The 22,731-nt window shown below is 48.6% G+C and overlaps 1 protein-coding gene across 4 annotated transcripts in view; it reads left to right on the top strand.

The window, feature by feature from the left end:
* Positions 1 to 343: 343 nt before the first annotated feature.
* The window catches only part of LOC144169108 (uncharacterized), a 43,310-nt gene continuing 20,922 nt past the window's right edge, over positions 344 to 22,731 (top strand). For all 4 annotated transcript variants that reach the window (XM_077698128.1, XM_077698129.1, XM_077698130.1 and 1 more), the window contains exons 1-6: positions 344 to 1,061; positions 7,519 to 7,672; positions 9,705 to 10,435; positions 12,551 to 12,824; positions 14,172 to 14,590; positions 21,002 to 21,351. In XM_077698128.1, the coding sequence (XP_077554254.1) occupies positions 787 to 1,061; positions 7,519 to 7,672; positions 9,705 to 10,435; positions 12,551 to 12,824; positions 14,172 to 14,590; positions 21,002 to 21,351 (2,203 nt within the window). In that variant the 5' untranslated portion in view covers positions 344 to 786. The remainder of the gene's footprint in view (positions 1,062 to 7,518; positions 7,673 to 9,704; positions 10,436 to 12,550; positions 12,825 to 14,171; positions 14,591 to 21,001; positions 21,352 to 22,731) is intronic.

The following is a 22,731-nucleotide window of genomic DNA, read 5'->3' on the forward strand; positions in this document are numbered from 1 at the left end:
TATTCAAAATTCTTCTGTAAAATAAAGATTGCTTTTTAAATTAAAGCACAATAATTACGTAAAATTTACTTGTGTTTTTTGCGGCTTTTCTTTTTATGACTTACGGCAGCCGCCGCAAGCACTTGAGTACTGCTTCAACGTCCTGCCGACAGACGACAGGCTAGTCAACTTGCCCCGTGCTTGCCCCGGCGCAGGGGGGGCAACCGAAGACCGGCTTTCGATACATGGGGCCTATGGGGAGTTTCGCAACTGTCTATATCCAGTAACTCTGGTTAGGATGACGCCATTATTTCTGGAACGTTTTCGTCCCCTGACGGGATCGTGCAACGCAATCTGGCAACATTGGAAATGGCGGTGCGCGTCTCACGATTTCTTCCGCCGCTTTTTGCCGCAATTTCGCGGATTGACTGAGGTTTTTGAGACCCGGGCGCCCAGCGTTTCTCTAAACAATGCTCAGGCACGGCTGCTATCCACAGAATCTCACCCAGCAGAATACTGTGTGTTAAATACAAGCATGGCGCCGGTGTTCAACGTGTAGAAAGGAGGCGGTTGTGTCTGCGTATCGATGCTTCGTGCCAGCTACGTCCGTGCTCTTTTGGTAACGAAGATTTACCGAGCTGGCCCTGTGATGACTGCGAATTGAAAACATACTACGTGTGTCCAAGCTTCGTCGATTCGTGCAGGTTGCTACATCGTTCAACGGGTAAGGCCGTGCTTGTGTGATCACGCGGACCTGTGCGATTGTGTACACGTCCGGCGTTGGCCGCGCAGCAATCCGAGCGCACGATGCGTGAGCTGAAGGTGGGCGACACGTTCGACTCGTTCGCCGAGTGGAAGAGCGCGCTGGACGAGTTCTGCAAGGCGACAGACCAGGGCTTCAAGGTGTACACCTCCAAGTCGGTCAAGAGCTACAACAAGAAGCTCGAGCAGAGCCGGCTCAAGTGCAAGACCAAGATGCCGCCCTTCGAGGGGGTGGACGAAAAGTGGCAGTTCACCCACGTCCACTACTGCTGCGTCCTGTCGAGGGGCAAGAGCAAGCCGCGAGAGGACCACAATGGGAAGTGAGTACGCACGTCTGTTTTTTTAATTACCTCCGCGGAACAGTTCTTGGGCAGTAGGAAACTGCTCTCGCAATGGAAATTATGCGATGGAGCAACTCCAGGGCAGTTCTGAGCAGTCCAGAACGACAAATAAAAGGTCTCTTTTATTTCCTGCTCAGAGCAGCTCTGAGCACCTCCAACCACCAGCCCAAAACTGCGCCCGCCGTAGACGTTCTATGGCGGGCAGATTCATCCTGGCAGAAGGCAAATAAAAATACGGAGCTGCTTGGAGCTGCTGAGAACTGCTTTGGGCAGACAAAAAAAAAGAGTGAAACCATGAATGGTTGCGCAAAGCGCGCGTAATTTGCGCCCTTCATCGGTCCTCCTGTACCGTTCATCCGCCGCCATTCTTTACATTGCGCTCGCGATGTTTACATTCATAGGCCGGGGCCGGCCTACGAAAGTAATCGTCGTGCAAATGGGTAAAGTGGTCGTCTAGTGCATTTGACGGGTTATCTTTGCTTTTGTCCAGACCTGGTTGTGACATAAAACTGTGCATATTTCAGGTCATAGCGTATTTCGTCCTACCCACATCTGGCGTGATGTCACATCGTATGCGCTGGGGCACGCGTGGGGCAGTGGCATGGGGTTTTTCAGGAAGTGCTGATGCTGGCATCATTACACCCCTGTCACGTAGCATATTTAGCAAAATTCAAAAACAAGCTCACTCACATGTAAGCGATTTTTGTGAGTGACTCGACAAGTGTTGTTCGTTAGTTTACAGCGGACTTGTAGTTCACTTGACGGAAACCTCTCGTTGCCTGCGCTACATAGTAATAACACTGCCAACAGGCTCCTCCACCTCTGTCACTTGCTTCTGGGTTGCTGCTGCCCACCATGCAGTGTGGGTGAAAGATCATTGCTTTCACCCACACTACTCGTGCACTGTGAAGTATTGACGTTTACTTATCATGTCATTCACAAACATCGCTTCATGTGGTTACCTCTCAATAGACATTTGCCTTTAAAGGCCAACTGCACTCCAATTCTCTCCAACGTAAAAATGATGCCGTTTAATAGTACACGTAAAAAACCTCAGGCCATCTCCACTTAACATGAATCCTGGTGAGGGGCGAAGCATGCAGCATAGCATGCTTTGGCGTTCTTGCCAACGGAGAAGAAACCGTTAGGGGCTTTTGCTGTAAAAGTCTCATGTCTTTGAAGCATGAGGGATGAACGAGTGTCCCGGTGTTTTTTTTAAAGCAAAGCTTTTTACCTCTACCCTCCAAGGGTTCTTTCGCGACCGTTGGTGTCACCAGAAAACTCCAGCGAACAAATAAAAGAATTTACTGGCACCGCCGGGAATCGAACCTGGATCTAATAGCCTAACAACGCGAGAGCCCGTTGTCTTACCGATTCAGCTACGAGCCCACGCGAACACGGGAAGACAAATGGTGTACTCACCAAGCACATCTACGGGTTTACCCCCTGCCTTCTCGCTGAATGCCACGTGAAAGCGTCACGTGGCCACTCACGCCCGTCTAGCGGCCCTGTGCGCACCTTGCTTATGTGTTAAGAGTTTCAAAAATTAAAGGAAGCTCACACCCATGCATGGCATCTCACTTCTAGTACGCCAATGTGCTAAAGCCTGTGGCCTCCAGTAATCACGTAAGAAATCAGTTCCTTGTCGCCCGCCCTCACGCCAAATCAAGGAATACATTCAAATACTCCTTGATAGCCAGGCCATCACTCCAAGCCCCAGCATCAAGATCCTGGGCCTAAATCTCGAGGCTAACACCAAGAGTGACGTCTCCTTGCAGCGCCTCAAAAACAGCATTAATCAAATCATACACATGATCTGGCGAGTTGCCACCAAGAAGCGAGGCCTAAAGGAATCCGGTACCTTTCGATTAATTGAAGCTTTTGCCCTCTCGAGAGTCACTTACGTCAACCCCTTGTCCTCGTCTCGACAAGGAAGACATAGAGATGCTTTATACAATGATTAGAAATGTAGTCGAGCAGGCCATTGGTCTTCTCATGAGTGCGTCCACACAGAGGCTGCTTAGCACGGGGCTCCACAACACGGTGGAAGAGCTGGCAGAGGGCCATCTTTCTAACCACAAGCTCCGACGGAGCAGAACTGCGGCGGGTCGCCGCATCCTTCACCAGATTGGCTGGGCAGCACAGAATGTCACTCTGCTTGATGTACTCCCAGACTCTTGGAGGCAAGAAATAAAGATGCTCTCTTTGCTTAGAAATATGAACCCCTCACACGACAAGGGTCGCCTACAAGCCCTGGCTCAAGCACTCAACACCACCCTCGGTGGGGATCATGCAGTTATCTACACAGACACCTCGAGAGTTGTCTACGCAAACATCGAGGGCAGCAATACGCCATCATCGTGGCTACCTCCAGAACCAACCTCCTTGCGTGTACCTCGCTTAGGACCCAAGAAATGACGGCAGCAGAAGAGGCAGCCATCACCTTGGCTCTCACTCAACCAGGGGTTTGGAGGGTAATCACCGATTCCCAGCAAGCCTACTGGAATTACCAGTCGGGTTGGGTGTATTGACCTGCAATGCGCGTGCTAAAAACACACTCCCCAAACGGTTCCATTCGGCTCATCTGGACACCCCCTCACGCTTCAATGAAGGGCGACAATACGCCCACCCAACAAGCCTGCGCGTTTACCTCCCGTGCTATGGAGCTGCACGAGGACAGTCACCTGCTTGTCACGTTCAGGGAGATAACCCAGCATTATCGCCTTCTGAGACAGACCGTACCTTCGCCGTACCCTGACCTTTCCAGAGAACAACAAACTACCCTACGGCTCATACAATTTGGGCTCCTTCCCACAGCCTACGCGTCTTCACTTAATGTATCCGAATCGCTACGACGCTGAATGTAAATTTTGCTCAGAATTAGAAACACTCCGACCCGTAATCGGGGTGTGCGACTTTAGCCGTGAGCACCCTCCTCTCTTTCCGTCAACTACCCAACAAGGGCAATAGGAGATGCTGCTGTCCAGGCCCTCTCTACCTACCCCGTTTCAGCGGGTGGACAGAACACAGGCCGCGCGGACTGCATATGGGCCCCACAGAAGAAGGAATCACTCCCTAGGGCTGCACTCTGGGCCGTTCAGAAATCTGAACAGAAGTATTTCTTCCTCCTCCTCCTTCTTCTCTGCCGCAAATCTCATCGCCTCCGTCCGCGGCGCAGAGACGGAGAAGTCAGATCGTCTAACACCGGGTTGGAGCTTACTTTTATTTTATAAAAAAAGTTTCCACTCTTGTGCTACACCAATACAACTCAACCAAACACCGTTCATGCATTATGCATTGATTTAACCTTACCAAGGATATGTCTTTCAAGTAATAAATGGTGTGGTTAAGTGCATTACACTTCTCTCTGGTTCTACTGTTTGTAGAGCGATGTGAGTGAATTTAAATGACGTCGCATGGGTAATCGTTATGGGTGCCGTTTACAGCTTTGCTTTCCAACCACATTCACAGGGTGGATTGGCGCGATTTTTTTAGTACGTGTTACGAAGCGTTGAAGGGCGAGGCGTAAATGAATGTCCCAGTGTTTTCTTAGTATGCGTTACATTCTAGCGCGAGGCATAAACGAGTGTCTTGGTGTTCTAGTACCGTGGATAAATAGACAAAGGTTACGACGGCGACATGAGACCGACAGCCCGAGCCCCTCAGGGGCTTCGCCCCTAAAAGAGTGTTAACTGCAAAACACTTCGTTTCGAACAGGAATGCAGGCAATGCAAACAGCTCAGGAAGAATGGCGTTTTCGGAACCGAAATTGAAAGAAACGACGGCCATTACTGGTGGCTGGACGTGACGTAGGTGATGGAACGGAAGCGGACGTGCCCGTGACGATGGCCACTCGCAGCAGCCTCCAAATGCACGTGGTAGCGTCGCGTTTCGCACTGTTAGTATAGAATTCTTCGACTAACATTTTGCGAAGGCTGATATAGTTAGGCGCAATTCCGACCTTGTGGAGCTATCAACAGAGAGCACATAGACTGTCGGCAATTATTTTTGGCCTTACATTACCCTCCGGAGTAACAATCCTTGTCATTGCGAGTAAGAAAGCAGGCTATTTGCTTGTATGATATCGAAAATCAGCTTTGGTTAGCCGGTGCCTTGGCTACCAGCCCCTTCTTTTTTTTTTTTTTTACGGGAATGAACCACACAAGGGCGGTGATCAATGATAAACTGTTTTGGCTGTGCATTTACAGGCAGATAGCTCTGTGAATATTTGTTCAGTAACTTTCACCGTGCTGCACATCGATGATTGAATTGTAAAATTGGTTTGCAACCGTGTGGTAGCTTCCAGAGCTAGATGAGGCACTGTAATGCGAAAAAGTTACCTATCTACTGCAGTTTGGCACTTTCACTGGGGACGTGTGCAGTTGATAACATTTTCATTTCAAGTAAACTAAATTTAACACTCTAAAAAAGTGAGTACACTATTTCTTTTTAATTTCAAGTAAACTAAATATAACACTCTAAAAAGTGAGTCCTTTATTTCTCGATGAAAGCAATAGTGTAATTTATCATTTAGCAGAGGTGCAGTTTTGTTAGCTTTTGCACTTTGCAAAGGTGATGGCCAATCTTTATGTGGATATATCTGTTAACATAAGCTGGGCTGGTCTTAGTTCACTTAATGAGTGAGGGGAAAGTAGCATAAATGTTTTTACCAGCATGTAAAGCAACTCAAAAGTTAGGTCGTCCAACTTATGAAAGTGTCGAAGGGGTGGAGGTGGTGTCGGGCCTGCCCAGATACAGCAAAATATTATTGCTCGCTGCAGTGCAAGTTGTCAAGGATTCATAAAAAAAAATTTGTGGCAGTTGCAATAGGAATGATACATAAACAGGCAAGTGTGCCTTTTGCGCTATTTTTATGAGTAAAAATATCATTTTAAGTAAAAAAAATTTTGCTAACTCCAGAACCAACTCAAGTGCGTGCATAGTTTGTTGGCTTCTGTAAAAATTGCGGGTATTGCTACCAATACGGTAAGCTTTAGAACATGTGATGCTGACGGCCGGTACAGTGCAGCGGTGTAGCAGACGAATCTCCAGCAAACGAATCCCTGCCCGTGCCAGTCGCCAAAAAAGTGTGAGCTTCACAGGACAAATTTCTCTTGTCTGTCACAGGCCATTCGGAACTTGTTTCGGCCACTCTCCGCCAGGCCCAAACGTCGTCTGCTGGGAGCTACTTTGAATGCTTGCAGTTATTGTACTAAGTTGGTATCAGGTTTAGAACTTGGCTGTAATGATTTTTACAGCATAAACAACTTATTCGGATCAGATTTGGGCAAAGAAAAATTTGAGTGCTGTTGGCCTTTAATGTCATAGGTTTGGCTCTATACGAGAATACCAAACTACATTCGATGCGAACGGCATTCGGTGGGGTTCTTTGATTTGCAGTTTCGGACTTTCCTTGGATAGTCCACAGGTAGTCCAAGGATTCTCCACGCCATATGAATATCTAGGGAAACCGAATGTCAAATTACTTCTCGAATAGGCCACGGTGAGGCCGAGACTATAAATCCAGTGATGCCCCAGTGATCAAATGAGTTCAAGAACTCATTTGCATTATCTTCCGAACTGAATGAGCAGCCTGGATAAGAAAGTTTAACAATACATTGAGAAGCGGCGCGTCTGAAAACTACCAGTAAATCTGTTCTTGCTTTTTTTTTTCTTGTGTGTTGTTTTTATGCAGGAAATTATGAGAGCACGGAAGCTATTGTAATTAGGTGTAAATGCGACAGCATTTCTTGTCGCTAAATGTGCGGCTCAATTTAGTGTTGTGGTGAAACGTTGCTCGGTTTAGTGCTGCTGTTTTAAGTTTCCTTATATAATGTTACTGCACGAGCAGTATTAAAAAATTGGTCGCAGCAGCGGCAGCTGCGAAAGAAATTGTATGGCACCATTTACTGCGTTTGGATGATTCGCGACATGATTTTTGTGCACCGGTGCACAGGTGTGCACTGAATTCAGTGATTGTAACAACAACAAAAAAAGAACGGAGTTAATATGGAATTATTTTTGTGTTTTCAACGAGACAAACAAACCTTGCTGATGTTGCTTTTGCTGTCTCGTTTGAGTACGAAAGGTGGTGAGGTCCCAGGGATATCGCGGTGATTTTTGTTTTACGATATGGCCAGGCACACCACTACCTGCACACCACTTTTTACCTGCACTCTACCCACGATGTACCCGTGAAGTCTGACACAATATTAAGTCCACTGGGAATGACATTGTTTCTAACAACTAAGGCACGATAACTTTTAACAGGTCCACCGATCCGGACACATCGAGTGTGACAGAAAATGTGAAAAAAGACATTGCATCTGAAACGTGGACAAAAAGAAGAGTGGACACACACGAGTGCTTCATTGCTGGTCCTGGACACAGGTGATGTTCATGTGCCTCACGTGCCACCTGACGTTGTTGCACGCAGGGTGTACAAGAAGTGCCCCGCTGGGGTGAGCATCAAGTACAACAAGCAGCAGGACAAGCTGGTGCTGATCAAGATGAATCTGGAGCACAACCACGAGGACCCCACCGAGGCACCCGACACCAACGCCGCCGACAGCACCAACGACCTCTCACAGGTGTGTGGAACGTGTGGCGGACGCCTGCTGTCCCTGAAGCACACGATGTGTCTGACCCTAAGCGATCTGGGTCTTACGGAGAAGTGAAATGTCAGAAGAGCGCTCAACTCTTTCCTTTCCTGCTGCGCTGTTAGCGACATCATCACAAGTACCACTTTTCCCAAATTTATGGTTAAATCTCTAGATTATGGTTAAAATGTACGTCAGGTGAGTTGTACAGACTTGGCTTGCCCTAGTGCCCATAACTGTGCCGGTGGGTGAGTCATGGTTCCGGATAGCAGTCGTCCAAAAAAGGGTGAACGTTTTTCATGGCTCGAACTATACTTAAAGGGTCCATACCAACAAAACACGTGTGGTTCATTCAAAAGATTGTCTCGATAGAATCATACTGACGCCACTTTTAATGTAAACTTTGCTCAAATAAGCTACCTAATTAGGAAGAAAGGGAATGACCATGCGACCCGCCAGTTCATTTCCCACAACAGAACCTGTGATGTCATATGCGACAGCTCTGCGATTGGCTGAGGCCAGCGAAAGGAAACGCAACTTAGCAGTGCTTATAAGCTTGCCGATCTAGTTATTTGCCGCTTACTTTTCGGACAAATTCTTTTTATAGCGATAAAAACGGTGGGGTAAACAGTGGGAGTTACGAAAGCAAACATAAAGGTACCTGTGCATACTGCTGTTGGTACTGCACGTACTGTGCTGTTTTAGCTGCACAGCACTGCGGCGCTTTGGGGTTGTCTCAGACGACACTGGTCGATTGGCGTAAGCGTCTTACGGGACCATATTTGTCGAGCGAGCACCATGTTTCATGAAACGATTATTTCCTACCTTAACTAAAACAAGCCAGGTGCAAATGCGATCAAAAACAAAGGCACAAAACTGCCACCCGCGGCATGGTGGTGCCATCTAGTGTCAGGTTCGGGACAATAATAATAAGAGAACGAAAAACTTTTGACGAGACTACGTTCTATTGCTCCAAACCACCCAAAATGAACACAACAGAAACAGATACAGTGATGAGAGAATAACAAAAGATGAGCGTGGCTAACTATTGGCAAAACGCTACAGTCCAAACAAAAGTAGAGAAACTACATGGTTTGTAACCGAAAATGGTCCACCGCACCTCACTTCCCGGTAGCACAGTCAGGGTGTGACTTCTCGTGGCTGGAGGTAGGACAACGCGCTCCGAGCTCCCATCGCTGAAGAGCCGACGCAGCTCTCTTGGAACGTCGCTGCCGATGTCCGACGAGACAACTGGCTTGCGGGAGAGGGCGTCAGGCGTTTCGTTGTGCAGGACCTCTTGGACGTGGCCCGGGTCAGGGCGCCCGGCCGCCAGCGTTCCGGTCTCGCTGCACTCTCTTCACCATCTTACTTGTAGAGGAGATGTCTTGGATTTTGTGCTGGTGGAGGACTTCTTGGGGCACGGCACGGGTCCGGTCGCCCGACCGCGGCGCATCCCGGTCTCGCTCCACTCTTCTCACTCTCTGGGTGTCCTTTTTCCACTTCTTCTCCCGCCAGCTGCTGTCGCTGGCCGCTTCCCATTGGCTGGTCGCCGGCGCAAGCTCGTGCCGTGGTCGCGAGCCTTCGGCGCCGTAGCCGGTGTCGATGACCTTCGCGCCGCGTGCCTTGCGTCTTCTTTGTTGTTGTCTTCTTTAGGCGTTTCTTGTGTTGTTGGTCTTACCTGTCATACGATTCCTTCGCATGACACTAGGTTGACTAACGGTAAACAAGGCTCCCCACCACATATGACATCATTGCAGACGTCCCAAAAACATGATTTGGCAGGAGAATCGGAATTTTAACATAAATTTATTAATTTCTCAGTGAAAAGAGCATCATTTGCTTCTGGAGAAGCGCTGGGGGCACCACAAAGCACAAAATCTTTCAAATAAAACAAACTTGTATTTCATCTACATGGTCCCTTCAACATGCATCCTCCTTTTAGCGTGGCTCAGGTCATCCGGTAAAATAAAGGGGAGGACACCTGAAAGGCCACCGTTTGCTTCCATCTTCCTTTCCCTTCCAGGAAGGCCTGACGGCTCTGCAAGACACGAGCCTGACCGAGCTGGACGCGGACGGGGAGCCGGCCGACATCGACATGGAGCCCGACGGCGGGCTCGAGCCGGGGGGCTCGAGCACGAGCGGCGAGGACAGCGAGGAGGACGAGGACGGCATGGACCCGCTGCACGCGGGCGTGGGCGAGGAGTTCCGGGCGCTGAGCGTGCGCCACGCGCGGCAGCTGCAGCTGACCCTGGGCGGCAGCGGGGGCAGCAACGGGGGCGGGGCCACGGACAGCTCGCTGCGCGAGGCCTCAGAGATCGCCTCGCTGCTGCGCGAGCTGGAGAAGCTGGAGGAGGCGGACGCGGACGCGGCCGTCTCGGTCATCGTGGGCGCCGGGGACGCGGTGACGGCGGTGTTCTTCCAGACGGGGGCCATGCGGCGCTCGCTGCGCCAGTTCCCCGAGCTGCTGCTGTTCGACAGCGGCTACGCGTTTGCGGCCATGGCGGGCCGCTTCTCGCTGGCCTCGTGGAGCGGCCACGACGCGGCGGGGCTGGGCTGCCCGTTCGCCTTTGCGCTGGTGACGCGGCCCGTGCGCCTGGTGGTGGGCCTGCTGATGAGCGTGTTCACCCAGGCCAACCCGGTGGCGTCGCAGGTGCGCCTGCTGCTGCTGGGCAAGGAGCAGCTGAAGCTGCAGGGGCTGCGCAACTTCTTCGACCAGGCCAGCACCACCCTGCTCTGCCACTACCACGTCATCCGGTCAGTGGGGGGGGCCGGGGACCGATTAAACGAGAGCCGCCTTCATAACAGAGCATAACGAAGCTGCGGTCACTGACCAAGTCAATTGAAAATAGTTGGCGTTTCGGATCCCATACGGAATCCTTGATCGCAGTGAGGTGAGGCAAGACGGCGTCGCGGTTTTCGTGCTTTCAAAATGTGACGTAACAATGGAGTGTAGATACTGGGCATGTTGCCCTCTGTCCTGTTGATGGCATCTGTTGATGTTGATCTGTTGTATCTGTTGATGGTAGCTGTTGTGCTGTTGATGTTGCCCTTTGTCCTGTTGGTGATTTTTTTCGATTGACGTGCTCAGTGATCGCAACTTTGTTACGAACTGACCACCTGGCCAGACGGGCTTCGTCGAACCCTCGACTAAGACCCGCCTCGTGTAATCGTTTTCCCACACATTCCTTATAGAGAGAAATGGTACTATGGGATGTTGTGCTTCGTTTGATAATAGACTATGGCAGTGCAAGTCCAGGCTTACTCATCCAAGAGGGTTGACCAGGCCCGTTTTGGCGCTTCCCCGTTATTGGGGAGGAAAAAGTGATGGCCAAAGGTTTAGTTTGTCCGAGGCTAAAACCATGAAAGGCACTTTAAAAGCACTTTCCCCTTGCACTCTAGCCACATTAAACCAGTTGTATTGGGGTAAGCCGGCTGGTGCCACAACGAAGGAAAATAAGTGCATTTTTGGCGGCAATTGAACACACTCAAATTGTGGTACATCCTGGCCCTAATTCATTTCAACACATTACAGAGAGTATATTTTGTGTGCACATTTGTTGGGGCACTTCTCGCTTTCAACGAGGCGTATTTTTATGTCTGTAAGTTCATTGAAGGGAGGTTCTGTTACATGTTCGAACTTCCGAATCCTCAGAAATACGTATTTGAAGTTTCCGAACAGTGCTGCCTGATTCAAGACAGAATCGAATACAGTTGTGCCTCCATGTAACAAGTTGTACAGTGGAACCCCGCCTATAGTATTTTCAGTGGACGAGAGGAAAAAAATGTAACAGCCACGAAAATGCAGCAGTTAGGAACCATAGAAAAATGAAAAAAAAAAAAAACAGTCTAGTTACAACTTAAAATTCTTCATTTATATATTATTTCATTTCGAGCCGTTAAAGAAATAGAGGATAGAAGCTTGCAGTTCACTCTAGAAGTGCGAGCCTGCTTAGCTTTTGGGTCAAAAAGCGTGGCATTCCCTTCTATCTCATCCCGCTTCAAGAGGACACTATTTTGTGCTGAGGGTGGTAGTTCGGGGTATTTAGCAATGTCGAGCGCTGGCTGCTCGTGTGCTGCTCTCAGAACGTTGAGCGCTTTTCCCCAAGGAAAAGTGTTTTCCGCTGTCGCAGCATCATCAGGAAATCACAAAAAATATAGCGCTCAGAGGGATTCGCGACCACTAGGGAGTGAGGCTAAAGTGTTTGTGATAAGCTTTCTCAGAAAACGATGGATGTTATGAGCATCTCCTTTATAATGGGGTGTACACCGATTAGCAACCAAGCTCTTCCTTTCCTAAAATGGGCATCTAGTGACAGCTCCTACCTACTCCTACTCTCATGTGGTTCCATGTAGCCAGCCCTGCTGTCAAGCCAATAGCGGTCGGCACTTGTTACTCCTGCTGTGTTCGGGTGCCAGATAGTGACGTATCGGGTGGGGAAGCATTTCCGGGATTGTCTGAGTACAATGTAGGAGCCAGGAAAACACAGCACTGGGGAACTTTATAGTGGGGTTCTGCTGTACTCGGAGCCAAAAATATTGCAAGATCATGCATTCCGTGAAACGAATGCTGCAATTTTGCTGTACAGTACAGTGTAATTAACCGCCCATTACAGAAATTCTGTTGTATGAGACCTTAGAAGAACTGCAGGTACTTAAAAAAACTGCAGATACTTCAATTTGTACCTCCTTCGTGCTAACTGAAGAGAAAAGGGGAGGCACCGCACGCTGCACTCGAAAACCGAGGGGACGAGTGCTGCACTGCCTGAATGAGTTCAGGGGGCGGAGTCGAGTCGAAGACTCCTGCAGCCTGTTCTTGCCGGGTTCCTTGCCCGCACCAACGGCTTCCTTCCCCCTACGCACCCACCACAGCTCCCTGCTGGGTAAGATGGACCAGGTGAAGATGCCCGCGCCGGAGCAGGCCCGCGTGTGCCGCACCCTGCGGGCCATGCTGGCGTGCCTGCACGAGCGCACCTACCTGGACAACCTGCGGAGGCTGGAGATGGGCGACACCCACTTTGCCCGGCACTTCCGCCGCGTCTGGCACCAGCAGCGGGACCTGTGGGCGGGATTCCGCCGGGGGGGCCTCGTGCCCTGGTGCGCGGGGGTCAACGACCGCGTAGAGGCCCTCGTCCAGTTCCAGCAGGTACGCCTTGGTCCTCTTCCTTGTCAGAAGGTCTGGCCGCGTGATGCTTGGTGCAACAAAGATTTCAACACCGTGTGGCCCCAGCACTGCTTCTTGAGTTTTGGTGCAAGGTTGAAGGAACCGTAAGAAGGAAATTAAACCTGTCAGAGTCCATGTTAGCGCATGGGTCAACAGGAGAAGCGCAGCATTATGTGAAAAACTTGAAGACACGTGAAGGAGTGGTCATGCCATGGCGGTAGCTGTCCAAGTTATTCCATGCGACAAAGTACAGGTCACCTATGCTGGTAGGCTAGGTGGAAACAATCGCAGGCGAAATAGAATGCTTGTCCCGCACAACAGGTGCTTATGGTACCGTGGTTGAACCCTGCTGCATACAATGAATCACTGCCTGAACAGAATACCAGACTGGCTAGCTAATTCTGCTAAGTCTGTTCTCTGTGTCCCAGGATAGGATGGCAATGGCCAGTTGTGGCCCTGACTTTGTGGAGGGGGCTGATGGACACGGCAGCGATGAGCCAGGAGTGTTACTGTAGTCAGACAAGTACATCGGCACGCCCTTTTCCTTGTCACACGGAGTGAGCCTGCCCACTTGACCTTGTGTGTTCATTTTAATTTTAACCCTTGCGTTGTCAAAATCACGCGCTGCACTACACCGATGTGTTCGAGAATGAGGGTGGTATCACCGGCAGAGCGCAAACTTTGGTGCCCCCGATGTGCTGTTTCAATGGCAACTTGTGAGCAATGTTATCGGTACTGTGAAGGAGGAGAGGAGGCAGTGCGCTGCAGCATGCCGGAATGCGGCTGCTTCACTCGGGGCTCTTGTCCAGCTTGGCTGCCAGCAGATACACTTCTCTCCTGGCCGGGTCCTGACGCGATGTCTACGCTCTGTATGTGCTGTGTAGTTCAAACTACAGACGTACACTACACTTTGTAGAAGCGGTTGGTTGACCCTTTACGAGAGCGTTTATGGAAGAATGCGTGGGCTATGCAACAAAGGCGTGCGGCTGAAATGTATGAGCAAAGGAAACACTAGTCAAAAATGCCATCATACAGGTTCAGCTCAAACCTTCAATCGCTGTCTGCCTCTGCAGTAAGAGAGAGTGCAGAAGGGGCAAAGATGGGGGAGGGGAGAACTAATGCTAACACATCACTTCGTTGAACTTCTGCTGATTGTCCTCAAAGTTTATTCGTCACGGCTTCTGGCGGTCTCCTGTAGACACACCCCTGCACTTCTGTGATGAGGGTGCTAAAGGGGCCAGTGCACTGTTGCCATAGTCATCGGATTGTTCTGTCCCTTTGTCCGCACCCCCCCTAGTACAGTGCCCTGACCGTCCCCTCCTTCCGCAGGCGGTGTGCAGCCAGTCGCGCAGCCTGTGCGAGGCGGTGTGCAACCTGGCGTACGGGGCACACGGGGTGCTGGCCCAGACGACCACGGAGGCCATGCTGGACGAGATCCGCGAGTACCACGTGCAGCTGGTGGACTACGAGGCCCGCCTGATCGCCGCCTGCTGCGACTACGCTGCCGTCCACCTGCTCGTCCAGATCCGGCTGTCGCGCTCGCACAAGTTCTCCGTGCTGGCCTCAGGCTCCCGCCTGGTGGTGAACTCCATCGCAGGCAAGGGCACCCTGCCCGCCCAGGGGAACTCGTTCGCCTGCGACTGCGCCTTCCGCCAGACGTACCGGCTGCCCTGTGCCCACGCCTTTGTTGTGGCCCACGCACGCAACGTCGAGATCCCGCTCGAGGAGGTGGCCCAGCGCTGGCGCAGGTGGGTGCTGGTGTCCAGCCTTCCTTCCCTTGGTGTTGCTGTCCACAGCTTGTGCATGTGTTGTGGCGGTACGGTGGGTGTAAGTTATAGGGAATATGGGTGTAACGGTGGGTACAGTTCATGTAGGTGGGTACACGTACAGGTACAGTGAAACCCTTAAGTAGGGGTTACAGGGAATACGTGTGGTACTGTGGGTACAGTTCATTCATCCAGGTGGGTACAGTAGATTCATGTGGTGCGGTGAATACAGGTGGTACAGGTACAGGTACAGTGAAACCCCCATGACCCAAGGCAATGTCATGTGGAAAATTGTTTGTCCACCATGGGTAGTAGTAAATGCTAATGTTGTGTACTTCGGTTAAGGGGGGACGCGGCTTTCAACTTTAGAAAAATGACCAAAACATCGTTTTTTTTTTAAAGCCACATATTCGGCTTCTATGTTTCCTATTTTGTGCGTCTGCAAAGTTCTTCCGCTGAAAAGCATCGCAAAATGACATTAAAAAATAGTTTTGCCAGGCGCGGTGACAAACTATCAGTGCAAAAGGTGAAAAAACGGCAATTTTCGAAGCGCTGTATATCCGGAACGGTGCCACCGGGCGCGGCCATTTTGATATCGTTAGATCGGCCGAGCATTCGTTTTTCCGGTTCCGTTCGTCTCTTTTATCTTCGTTCATTCACAAATGCACGAACGGCACAAAATAAACGACGCACAAACGAAGCTAGAAATAGATTCTGAAGCGCTGTACGTCCTCCGGTTGGGGCGCGCTAAAACAACCTTCCTGATTGGGTGTCGCGGCGCAATGCAAGATGGCCGCCGCCTGAGTTGCGTAGCGTGGGCAGTTTGAGTTCATTTTTGCTGCTTCGCTCGGCCAAGTTTCTGTTCGGTCTGTGGTATTCAACACGGACATTATCGCGATGGGAAGGTCTGAGACATCGCCTGAGATCACGAGCCAGATTACGGGAAGTTGTGTGGCTCGAAAGGCGGAGGTCATCGAACGCTTCGTGGTGTGCGTGAATCTACCGTCGCCAGACCCCGGAGGGTGATGCGGTATGCGCGCTTGCGATAGCGGTTTGTGAAGTGAACTTTTAGTCGTATTTGCGATGTTTACACGCTTAGTTATTGCTATGTTTTGATTGTGGGCTCGCTAGCCTTGGGAAAGAAATGGTCGACGCGTCAAACGCTGCGGCGCGCACGGCATAGCCGACGCGCATTGGAGCATCACATGTCTGCGCAACCGGTTACTATTGAATGCTAGTAGTTGTAATTAATGCCTGCGACGTTAGATTTAATCTTAAAAGCGACCTGACAAGCCATATCAGGGATAATCAAAGTACGATATGTCGCGGTAAGCGTGCGCTGCGATGCGCGTGAGCCATATCGCCTTTCTTGTGCAACGTTTCCAGTGCACTTCTAATAATCATGCAAACAGGTTTGAGTTAGGAATATAGGAATAAAAATATGTTCTCTGCGTTAAAAATTTACCTTACTGTCGCAGTATTTCACAGAGATTTTTTTAGGGAAATTATTGATGCTAATGCATTAATCTATGGCTTAGGGCATACTGACTGTGCTGCGAGAAATATTGGATGCCTTGAACGTCAAAAGTAGTGAAAAAAAACCCCTTCCATCAAAGTTGGAGTTATGCACAATATTATACCAAGCTTCAAAGTAGCTCATTTGCGTCCTTGCGATATGCAAACTTTTGGCACTGAACACCTTCATGTATGAGTACTAAGTTGCTGCGCCAGGCAAAGTAATAAAACATAAAAGAAGCCAAAAATTTTCAAATTTAAGTAAAAAAAAATGCTTCACTTGTTGCCATGGGGACAACACTGCAAAGGGAAGTTGTCCAGTGCGATACAGCCAACCAGCTAACCTACTTTGCATTGAAAGCCCATTGAAAGCCATCTCCCCCTCCGTTTGGTCTGCTAACTGGGCTATGTACTGTTCATAGAGGTGCTGAAATTGATGTTTTGTGGAAAGGGAAAGGCTGTAAAAGCACTCCAATTTCAAGGCAAGGCCTTCCAGAAGCCCCATGTTCAAAAGGACATGAAAGGCTACAACCGTGACGACTTTTGATAAGTGAAACCTTTGTTGCAACTTCGGAAGCCGTTTTCTCAAAGCAGTTTTTTTTGCCACCTGTGTTGCTTGTTCCAGGGATATCTTCGTGACCGCTGGGTCTATTTTGATTCCGTTTCTTGCATTACATTCCTTGATGAACAGTTGAGGTCGTGACACTCTTGGTTTTCCAGATTTGTTTTTTTTTTTTTTTTTTGATTTTTTTATTCAAATAGTCGTTCACAGTCGACATGCCTGTTGCACATTAACCTCTAAAAAAATGAGAACTAAAAAACATTGGGTTGTAAAAAAAATTCTAAAACTGTCACGACCTTGTCCATTCATTTGGGAATGCAAAGCACTTCGTACAAGCTTTCTATCATGTTTTATAAGTCGCTCAAGCTCGGTACAAGCAGAACAGAAAGAAAATTTAATAAATAAAAAAGTTATCCAAAATTTATCTTGAAATTTTTATGGTGTTATCACAAAAGCATTTACAGTTGCTGTGGCAATTTTCATCAAAATCCACAAAGACATAAAAAAGTTGATTTTGAAAGCCACGTCCCCCCTTAAATGACAGCATGAAATGTTTAGCCTTTTTTGGGTTATGCCAAAGTGATCATAGCTGATGACTAGTAAGTGTGCAACTGCCTGAATTGCTGTGTGGTCAAATGTGAGAGCTGAGACCGGTGATTAATAGTGGGTGTGTACCTCAAACTGGTCGAAGATTGAAGTCGTGTCGATGTCACAATGCTGCTTTGCAAAGTGGTCAGGTTATGTATGTTACAAATGGGCAATTAATACTTCGGGCTTTGCAGAGATGCACTTTTGGTTGCAGTTGGTTGACAAGGCCTATGAGCTCTTTGTAAGCTTGCACCCACGTTTTGTACTAGAAGAAAGGAGGGCATTGTGTGGAAAAAGATTTTCATCACTCTATGAAAGTGCATACCGTCTCTATGACATGGCGTGTTGATGTGTCTAATGTTTAGCGGCCATTACTGGAAAGGCCACTAAAAAGTGATTTGAAGTTAATTTGTGCAATGTGGTTGGGCAGAAGAAGATAATTTTATGTCATCATCATCATCAGCCTGTCTACGCTCACTGCAAGGCCTCTCCCATAGATCTCCAATTATCCCAATCCTATGCTAACTACAACCGGTTTATCTCTGCAAACCTCCTGATCTCATCTGCCCACCTAACTTTCTGCCGCCCCCTGCCACGCTTGCCTTCTCTTGGGATCCACTCTGTTACCCTTAATGACCAACTTTTATCTTGCCTTCGCATTACATTCCCTGCCCACATCCATTTCTTCTTAATTTCTACTAGGGTAATATGTCCTTAACATGTGTTTGTTCTCTGACCCACTCCGCTCTCTTCTTGTCCCTTAACTCTTTTGTGACCACGGAGTAAATTGATCAATTTTTAGGGGTCCAAGAAAACACTTTTTTCTGCTGAAAGAATTGGATAGACACTAATTAAAGAAACACAAAATGCAGAATATTTAATGGCCTTTCCAACAACACCACTTTCTTAAATGTTTTTATATATCATCGCTGTGAAAAAAATATCAAAATCAAAATTGTTGTCAAGTTGTCGAAAAAATTTGATAAAAAAGGAGTTGTGTATATCAAACCACCGGTAGTAGAAAAAAATTAGAATATACATTTTGTAGGGGAATGTTTCAAAAACACGCCCTAGAAAAAATGTCAACTTGCCCGGAACAGTTTGTCAGATATAAAAAATTGTTAGCACGCGCAGTGGTCATGTCATGCGGTGAAGCCCAACCTCCAATTCAAAATGTGCATTTTTGGATGGTTTCCTGGAATAAATCTGGCGGTTTGACATTATCAGAGGCATCAATTTGCCCCACATAAAGTAAAAGCGTTTTGTCAATGACTGACTTTGCATTTACAGCGAGCACAATATTTGGAACGCCGTGGTTGATGCTTGTTGACGTTCACGGTCAGTTATCTCTCAAAACATAAAGTTGAGCTTTATTATCATCTTCTTACTCGCAATTGTAGCCTTGCTTGCAAAAATGAGGTACGATGCGCTAGAATCGTGCCCTGCAAACTTTGGCCAAGTAGCAGTTGCGCGATAAAAATGATCAGCGCAACGAGCCTCCTCCATTGTAGCGCCACCTAACATTTTTCAAATGAAACAGTACAAACTTATCCGAAACCTCGTCTGAATAGACAGTTCAACTAAGCAGCAACATTAGACACCCGGATATACCCTCATATGGAAACGAAACTGGAAGGCGAACAGCTGGCAGTGTAAGGCCGGTTTGAAGCGCTGTCCTTGGCGGAACAGATATCTGGCAACTGGGTGTGATCTTTTGACTTGTATCTGAAGTTCTTATTGCAGAAATCGGGTTACGGTGGGGGAAAATCAGGAGCGGTGTGCTTTGTTTGAGGATCAGTCGCGGATGCTCAAGGCACCATGACAGGTAGCCTTCAAGTTGGGTAACTGCGTAGTAGCGCTAAATATGAATTTCGCAATGCAGAAACGAAACCGAAACTGTTGTAAACTGTTTGCGAATGGTCCTGGGATAAGTAGAACTACCACAGAACTTAGAACAACGTGCGCAAAGGCCTGCCTAAAATCATAAAGTAGCTTTGCAAACAGGCACTGCTTGACATTTTAAGCCGATTTCTGGGCTTATTACTGTCAGAGTGCGAACCTGACGATTGAAAATCGTTTGCTGGTTCACCATTCATTCCCTGATAGCAAAAAACAAACGCTGGTGCAGAGTAATACGAGTGACACGCATTCTTCGTTGGTAGCAGTGATGCGCGATGACCACGCCCCTTTACCACACCCAGGTGATTCAAACACGTGTCAAAAATCACATTTCCGTTGCAAAAATGAAAACAAAACTGATTTTGAAAGGCCATTTTCTGATCTAACTCCAAACAGCTTTACTTGTTTGAGCAACGCGTGGAACGCTATGAAAAGGCGCTTGCAATGTATTGATCAAATTGAACGATTTTGAATAGGCGCGGTAGCGAAAGAGTTAATGTTACGCCTGTCATCTTCCGTTCCATTGATCGCTGATTCGTCCTCAGTTTAAGTTGAAAGTACTTTGTAAGTACTATTCGGTGATTTTTATCTAGCATTTAACAAAACAGAAAGATAATTGTGCAGCTGCACAAACTAAACAATGCCATTTGACTCAAAACACCCAAAACGAAACATCAATACCCTGCAGGTAGAAAGAATCCTGTGCATCACATCCTTGACTTTTTCTTTATTTCTCTTTTTTATGATTGGCAGGTGTCATATTATTGGAGCAACAATGTTTTTGTCAAAGTTGTTTGTCAAGCCCAAAAAAGGCAGAGCCTGGAGAGAGAAGGTTAGCAGGTGGGATGGAGTATGACTTGTCACTGGTTGGCTGACAGGAAAGACAGGAGGTTAGTGCGTGAAGGTGGGGAAGATGACAAGCAAAGGTGACAGCAGGTCGACTGATGGTTGGGGAGGAGAGAAAGGAGGTGTACGACATTGATCACTTAACTCTTGTAATGGGAAGCCCTAGAAGAGCCAAGGCTTTCTCAACTGGCTGTCAGCTGTGTATCCCAATCATTGCCATGAGAGAACACTTGACATACACAGTGCAATTGCCTAGCAATTTTCTGTACATTATTTGGTCTCCTTTATTCTCCTGTGCAAAGCTGTTCAGAAGAGTTTATGGGAAGTCCGAAACGGCCCCTGCAACAGGAATTCTATGATCAGATAAAACATGGAGCTGCCCTGGCGCAGTTCTGATTGGTCCAAAATGGGAAATAAAAGACGCCTCTTGTTTTAAGTGCAGAGCACTTTAGGGTCATGCCTTATCGTCGTAGCTCGCTCACTGGACCCAAATAGAGCCACACGGCGTTCTGTCGTCGCGGCGTAACCCAGAGGCTTTGAAAGCCAAGCAGTTTATATAGTCATGAGCATTCGAAACTCGTGGACCGCTGGCGCTTGTCATACATCTCCCCGTTGTTTAGCCCGAAGAAAGATGCAGTAACATTTGAGGCAAAATATACTTAATTAACTGGCAGCCCCCCGCGTTCATTTAGTTAGGAACGCTCGCTGAGTTGGTTTTTTAAGCGAAAAAAGTGGCAGTGCAACGCCGGCACGTGGGGGAGGAAAAGCAAGCACAAAAAGAACAGGACTCCCACTACTGCAGTTTCAGGCAGGGGGTGCGCGAGCACTGCGGAGGAAGGAAATTTGAATTGCATCGGGTGGTAGCAGTGAGTGGATAATGACGCTACAGCCCATTATGGTGAATAACTTTCCCTGCACTTCCGTCAGCTTTGACATTGAGTGGAACGGCTTTAATTCTCATCTTTCTATCACGCCGTTGCCAGGTGTGGCCCGTTCCCGATCGACCTGACGGCGGGTGGCGGTGTCGCCGCGGGTGCTGGAGGGGCGGGTGCAGAAGAGGCGGGTGCAGCCGAGGGCCAGCGGGAGTACCAGGAGCGGCTGTCGCGGGTGCGGGATGTGTCGGAGGCCCTGTGCCAGGTGGCCGCCCACAGCGCCCCCGAGGGCTGGCAGCACATGCAGGCCGTGCTCACGCAGCTGTACCGCACCTGGGCGAGGGACCCCTCCGCCCGCGTCACCCTCGCCCTCCAGGATGGCACCCCGCTGCCCACCAGCCCCCCACCCACGGCACCCACGCCCACCACCTTGGCCAACACCGCCCACGGAGGGGGAGCAGGTGAGGAGGGGCAGGAAGCATTGCCCGGCTGTGATTTTAACTGGCGTAGTCTTCTTCAAAAAGACAACAGGTGGACCATCCTTTTGACGAAGTAGCTACCAATGGAAAAACAACAACAACGTAGTTGACAATTGGAGGGATGGACTGAGAAAACTTTGGGGCAGAGAATGTACTTGGGAAGCTTGGAATAGAAGTGCGTGGAAGTCGTTGAGAGAGGCCTTCGTCCAGCAGTAGACACCAGCAAGTGCGTAGTGATGGTAGCGGCGATTGTCCTGTTGCCAGAACAGTCGCACTTCTCTGGTCATCTTTTTTCATGTGTGAAGCGCGGTTCTTAACACGCAAGTATTCATGTTCCATGCAAGGTGTAAGCGTCTGATAGCAGTGCTGTGGTTTTCCAGTAAGATGGCTTAGTGAAGGGGCTGTTGATGGAAAGCAAAGCTGGCAGTGGCAGCCTTGTTCTGGTCAGGGAGGGAGCAGTTGTAGATGGAAATCCTTCTCTCTTTTTTTTTCCCAAGGACCACACCAAGGACAGCACAACTTCCTAAAGTACATCATCACACCATTGTCTTTCAGACCCAAAGTAAACCTTTTTCCGGCATCTGAAAGGTTGTGCCATTACACTGCTACATCAACCAAAACTGCATTACAGTGATACTCATGTGCCGCCCTCCCCCTGTATAACTTTTCTGGTTTAAGTAAATTAGAACACTGAATTTTTTGGTGACCTTGTCATATCAGTTGTGCATGTGGGAAAGCATATAAATTTTCAACACTTTCTTTTTGTTTCTTTCAGTTTAAAACAACGTTCTAGTACCTCACTCGATATTTGAATTGTTTTGGCTACCGTGCAAAACAACTTTACTTGATTTGAGCTCAAATATCACCATTTGTTGGCCAATGCATTTCCCATCCACCTGTCTACCCAGGTACTTCGCCTGGTCACTTATGTGTAAACTGGATAGCGCACCGCCCTTCTGCAATTGTGCAAGCATCCAGTTTTGCTATTGTCAAACAGGAACATTATTAAAGACCAACTGCTAAAGTTAACCTCTGCACAAAATTTCACGGCAAAAAGGGCACCAGTTTGGCCCCACCAGCAGAACCTTGCATTCTGCAGTGCTGGGCTAAGTTTTGCTGAAACCTCAGGAGCCCTAGAGTTGGCTGAGGAACTTGTGTAAATATCTAAAGCCACAAATAGGGAAATTCTCTTTTGTAGGGCCTTGGGTATGTATCAAAATCCATTGCCAGAAAGTTGGCCCAGCAAATAAATGTAGTGATTAGCGATCAATCAACACATGCAAAGGCTTAACATGGTCGAATTACTTGGAGCGCATCCCAAAAATGAGTGTGCGAAAATTGCAAAAGGACACAAGAAGCAAC

This window comes from Haemaphysalis longicornis, unplaced genomic scaffold (genome assembly GCF_048455015.1).
Source record: "Haemaphysalis longicornis isolate Haplotype H1 unplaced genomic scaffold, Haemaphysalis longicornis Haplotype H1 scaffold_2, whole genome shotgun sequence".
Taxonomy (NCBI): domain Eukaryota; kingdom Metazoa; phylum Arthropoda; class Arachnida; order Ixodida; family Ixodidae; genus Haemaphysalis; species Haemaphysalis longicornis.